General features: G+C 37.9%; 1 protein-coding gene across 1 annotated transcript in view; it reads right to left on the bottom strand.

Moving 5' to 3' along the window:
- Window positions 1-3,243: 3,243 nt before the first annotated feature.
- The window catches only part of LOC137972540 (uncharacterized), a 20,651-nt gene continuing 17,759 nt past the window's right edge, over window positions 3,244-6,135 (bottom strand). Inside the window, exons 12-14 of the mRNA XM_068819290.1 lie at window positions 5,457-5,517; window positions 4,985-5,051; window positions 3,244-3,289 (exon numbers count right to left, since the gene is read on the bottom strand). Coding sequence (XP_068675391.1) covers window positions 3,244-3,289; window positions 4,985-5,051; window positions 5,457-5,517 — 174 coding nt within the window. The remainder of the gene's footprint in view (window positions 3,290-4,984; window positions 5,052-5,456; window positions 5,518-6,135) is intronic.

The following is a 6,135-nucleotide window of genomic DNA, read 5'->3' as shown; positions in this document are numbered from 1 at the left end:
GGCGGATGGTGAAATCCAAAATTTACACTCAAAGTAAACAGCCTTAGGATAAAAATCAAAGTTCAATTTTGCCAGGCAGGTGTTAAGCATTGAAACCATACCTTCAAAATCTGAAGGAAAAAAGGAAGTAACTTTTTTTTTATCATAGTATCATTTTAAATAAAAGGAAAAAAATGACAGCCTAGTTAACTGCATTAGGTAAGCAAGACAGCCTCCAGAAGTCTCAGTTTGTGGGGAGATAGCAGTATTAGTTAGTGTGCACTCTTCCTGTTCCAAATGTTCGGAAAACTTCTACTTGGGAGAAGGTGAAAATACAAATACATGGAGAAAACATTAGTTATCCACACTACGAACATGTCGAGCTTGGCAGGGTAACAAAATTCTAACAAGGACGAGATGTCAATCAAACAGGCAGTAATTCGACGGGTTATTCCGATGCTAACGTTTAATCCAATTCAGGATAAAACAGAAATTAATTACAATCCTGACGTGCCTGATACCTTAAGGCAAAGAAATTATAACTTCAACAAATTTTATCTACATAAAGCTTTCGTCCTAAGAACATTACATTTACTGTATACATCACCTTACTGAATTTTCGTGGAATTTCTCTTTTATACAAATCAGCCTTTGTTGCAAAATGAAAACAATTTCGTTTCAGTCTGTTAACCTTATGGATGCAATAAGAGAATCCATTCTAAGGGACCTTTCAAAATCATGTGGTCGAATGTTCTCCACATCAGAAAATCCAAAGTAGAAATCCCTCAAATCCCGCGACCCCTTTTTCAGCCCTTTAGGAGGCCACACAGAAGTAAGGCTTTCTCCAAAGGAGACAGTAAAAACCTTATCATGAAGACGACCGTTTTGGTCAGCAAATCCCCTCTCGAGGATAAACCTTTGAAAGAGCTCAATGGATTCAGATGTGAGGCATATTAGGACGACGTTATTTAATTTTTCAAGCCACGCCAGGTTATGCGGTATTTCAGTTCCATCGGCGATGTTTATGAAATCTGTCACAAAAACGGTTTCCTTTGCTTTAGCGTTGAGAGCATTGCGAAAATGTCTGGCAACTTTTGACTGCCGTGTCGCATTGGAATTATGAAGAATTAGGACTTCTTTCACGTGGGAAATCATTTTATCTTGCGTTTCTTGTCCGTTCTGCTTCGGTACTGTTTCAAATTGCTTCTTCTTGGCTGACTTCGTGTTACCCATTCCTGATTGATTGAATAAACTAATTTATGTTGGCATTTCATCAAATTTAAAGGTTCTTGTTTGAATTCTAATATTCTAGTGTTATACACTTGTTTCATCCTTCCGAAATTTATAGATTACATCTATGAACTTTAATTTAATTGTCACATGGTTTTCTTATAGGCAAAATAAGCTTCATGTTTGGTTGCATGACCGTTATAAGGGAGTTAAGTTAGCTGTCCAACCTTGTGGTTATTGTCTTGCCCCACACGGTGTACAAACATACAAGACTCTTCTTTTAAAAGGGTAAAACGAGGATATAATTTATACATGGGCGAAACCAATTCGGTAACCCTAAAAATTGAATGAACCCAGCGAGAAGCTTGCTCTGCAAGTACAGTGTAAATGGTCTCAAACAATGGAGCAAGAAAATGTATGAAGGTTGTACTTACCAAAGCAAGAGAAACTGAAATCGGTTGCTGACACGAAGTTGCAGTCTACTGAACCCTTAAATTGAAAAGGTTGGAAAACGTCCAACGCTTAAGCTAAAATAACGCAGGATAATGTTGAAAAGAAAATTTAAAGCAAGGCGGACGCTCCGCTTAAAAGTGAAGCTTTATGTAATTGCAATATGACAGCGAAAAATGGGTTAATTTCAAATTTGTGAGAATTTCTCAAGGGATGCACGGAATTACCGAAACCCGCTAATTACTCGGTGTCCCGCTCCCTACGGTATTAACGAACACTGCTTATTCAACTAACTTCTTCACGCTTCCAGGTACACAGCGTCAATAGCGTCAGCCAATAGCCTAGCCATCTGTATATTTTCTTGCTATTGTTAATTAACAATTATTCCACGAGCGCGCGTTGGATACCAGTCTCATATCCAACAAGCACGAATGAAATAATTGTTTTATTTTAAAACGCCTCCAAGATATTAGACAAATCTTCCTGACTTTCTTTTGTAAGAACAAACCGGACGTTACAATGTACAGATAATTTGTAAATTGTCTCAACTTGCATTGTTTTGCTTCGCGTTATTAAACTAACACAGACCCGTTTTAAAAGTCGGATTTTACATGTGCCGAATCTAATGCAAATGAGAAACCTACATTGTTTTCGCTCATTTGCATTATATTCGGCACATGTAAAATGCAACGTTTAAAACGGGCCACAGATGCTTAAATAAAGTTTTTAAGTTGCTACCTTGAAATATTTTCATGCCATACTTTGTGGCTTTCTTTGCGCTCTCTGGTGTTGCGTTTTGTAAAAGTTCAAGGACGTCTTTTTCATTTAACTCCGCTACGAAGCGATTTTCGCCGGCCGCCATTGTATCGCTTTATTGCTGACGCATATCTTGACCACATTAGGTACACCGGGTATATGAACTGATGGCCTGTGTCCGGCAAACCAATGAAAATGCTGGAAATCTGATGGCTAAGCCAATCACAACACTAGAAACGCATTATCCAATAATCCAGTTTCTAATAACCGTAGTTAATCAATCGTTATTTCAAACGACAATAAAATACAATGTATTGCACTCAGTTGAGCCGTAGCTTGAAGGAGAACCATTCAACTCTTAAAACAGCATTCGTAAGGAAACAATAGAAGCAGTACACATTATTTACGAATGTCTACTGAATGAATTAACTTCTAAAATAAGTTCCTTTTTTCCAAAACGATTTCACTACATTTACGGTCTCAGGCGCAATAGTAAGGCTTGAAAACTACCCTACTCCGACGTGAAATAAAAAAAAATCTCATTTGTAAAGAAAGGACGACGAGTATTAGATGAAACTTTAATTAACACACACTTGCATCACAATCTTTTCTTTCAAATAGTACATGCCCATTCATTCAAAGGCGTTTAGTCAGAATATTTACCCTGACACTATGATGCCTAACATGTAATATACATCTATGTGGTGCAGCTCAGTTGGACACTCAATATTAACGTATACAGCCGCAAACTTACAACATATCGTAAATCGGTTGGTTGTCATCCCAACAAATTTTCTATACCAAATCTGAAGCTGATTCTGTAACGCATCATCCACAATAAAGCACTTTTCGCACCACTTTTCTCATCAAATCCCTAAAAATTGACGCAAAAAAGATGAGGCAAATGACTACTATTATGGAATGTTTTCACTCACGTGACCAGCAGTCATATTGGATTACTGAAACAAACGAAAGTATTTGCATAAAACTGAGTTCAATTCCCGGAGGATTAGTTTGGTATACCATCATGGTCGCCATTCCTTTGTTTAGGTACACCGACATGCCAACATAGACGGAATGCATAAATGGCGGCCAAAAATGTATTCTTTTGTTTATGAACTAATTAGACTGACTAGCCTCGCTTTAAAGAAACATTTCTTTTGCATTTTGTCCATGCAAACGAGGCTAGTAAGTCTAATTAGTACATAAACAAAAGAATATTTTTTTGGCCGCCATTTGTGCATTCGTTCTATGAAAAGCACATTTGGCCATCCCTAAAAAACAGGTTTGACATTTCGTAACAATTACACGACGCAATATCCCATCTTAATATGACAAACTTACCGCTGTTAAAAGAACGACAGGTGGAAACCGAATTAGAGCTTTAGTTCAACAAGAAATAGCGTTTCTGAGCTATGCTGCGCTGACCTACAGCATTTAGATCTAAAAACCACTTTAAAAACGGTTAGCTTTCAGTTGTTTTGCTAGGTTCCACTATGTGAACACTTATCGGAAACTGAAATGAGAAGCTATCGATCCGGGTTCGACTCTCTGCCTCGCCTATTCTAAAACGTCTCTGCATATTTAAAATCTTTCTTTCTTTGAAGCAGATTATACGTCGTGTAAGTTGAATAAGTATGGGTAGTCAAATGACGACGAGTAACAGCTCGGGAAATTATTTGATTCTGGACAAAACACAAGTGAAATTATTCACTAATTTCACGAGTATTCCATTTGATTAGTTACTAATATCATAGGTGACAAATTACGTTCATAAGACGCCATTCTGGTACTGTAAGAAAGTTGCCATTGCAACATTTTAATTTCACATGTGAAATTATAAATTAACACTGAAATTTCGCGCCAAAATTAAGGAGTAATTTGTCACCCATGTTATAGACCACTTTCATAAATGGCAACCACTTTCACATTCTTCTGTCTTTATGTTAATTAGCCCTACTGCCCTCATTTTGAAACAACAATTCTTTTGAAATTTGTTCGTCGCAGTGAGGCTAGAGAGGCTTATCAGCATTAAAACAAAAGAATATTTTATTTGGCCGCCATTATGAAAGAGGTCTATAGACCTTATTCCAAAATGGCCGTCATTTAAATATTCCTTTGTTTTTATTCAAATTAGCCCTTGATGCCTCGTTCTTGAGCTGAAAATTCAAAAGAATATTTTGCCTTGAACGAGGCATCAAGGTCTAATTTCAATAAAAACAAAAGAATATCTTAATGGCGGCCATTTTGGAATAAGGTGTATTAAGAGGGAAATCTTCGTTTGAGGGATGGCCAAGTGTGCTTTCCAACCAACATGGCCGCCGTGACGTCAGAGCAATTTTTAGTATAGTGCCACGTCAAAAGAAGAGGCTTGCTTGTGCTTAAGATTGCGTCGCTCGTCAAAACCATCCTTTACATCTCTCTGTCATTTAAGGCTGTACTTTTTAAGATATTTAAATGAAAAGTTCAAAATCGCCTCATCATTTTATAATCATGGACTAAATTCAGGTTGAGTTTACTCTTTGATAAAGCATTACACAGGGAAGTTCGAGATTGATTCTAGCCACACCTTACTAGCGCCAGCTTCTCCTCCACAGTTTCCCACGAGTTCTGCTCGTGACTGTATTCAAGAATCTCTAAAAAACACACAACATAACGATGGATGTATCTAGCATTGCGTCCAACTGAAACGGCAAACGAGAAACGGCTCGCTGCTTGTCACAAAATCGTGAAAAATCTCTTATTTTAACTTGTGTCTCTCTTCAATTTGAAAATTTGCTCGATATTTCTAGCAGACAGGCAGGAACTGAGATAAATTCAAACGATTTTATTTGGTTTCAGTATGACGTATTCACCGAGTGCTCTTTATATAAGCCACTTTGGTGAAGAAGATCGCCATAAATGAGGGTCCCAAGTGGTAAATTACACTTGAAGACCATCCAAACAATTTGCGAGAAGACAATTTCGGCGCTTCTCGCCCCGTACATGCCTCTCTTCTTGGATCATTTGATGATTCAGGTTAGCAACGAAATGCAACTCACCCTCGGCCAGGGTTCCTTCGCTGACGCTCTCGCCGTCTTGATAATATCTTACACGGAGACTCTAAACACACGAAAATCAAAACAACAGTGAATGTTGAATTTCTACGAAAATCGGGATGTGCACTTGAATTTCGGGTTACTCTGTGGGGTAACTCTGTTTCCTCATATACTCCGAGACTTAAACTGCACATTGCATATAAAGTCACCCCTTCCCCTTCTTTTATCCGTTTACCATAGTCCGGCTGACCTAAACGTCAAAACGTTCCATCCGCAGGATAAAGATATATTTGATATCAAGATATCACGCCTGCTGATTCCAAATTTCTCCTATTGTTCACCTAGGACTTTTTGTGGCTACTGCAATGTATAGTGTATGTAGTCACTGTGTTGCTACACCAGTGAGTGTCGTTGCCAGGTCAAAAATGCAAAATAGGTCCGAAAAGCATACATGCGATTACGGTAGTGCAACTTAACACAAAGAAGCTTTACTTTTCATCGCAATTGTCTTGCAATAGACCAAATCGGCTAACTCAATGTTGCACCCAATTCAAACCCTTTGGGAATAAAACGTATTGTTCCAGGTATTTCCATATCAATTAAATGTTAATGCTACATTATAAGGCCAATACAATACACAAAGATTCCATACCCCGTGAGATTTGAATTGGGTACAACATTG

The sequence above is a fragment of the Montipora foliosa genome, chromosome 10 (assembly GCF_036669935.1).
Source record: "Montipora foliosa isolate CH-2021 chromosome 10, ASM3666993v2, whole genome shotgun sequence".
Classification (NCBI taxonomy): domain Eukaryota; kingdom Metazoa; phylum Cnidaria; class Anthozoa; order Scleractinia; family Acroporidae; genus Montipora; species Montipora foliosa.
Note: the sequence above shows the minus strand (reverse complement) of the source record. Positions and strands in the feature narration are given on the sequence as shown.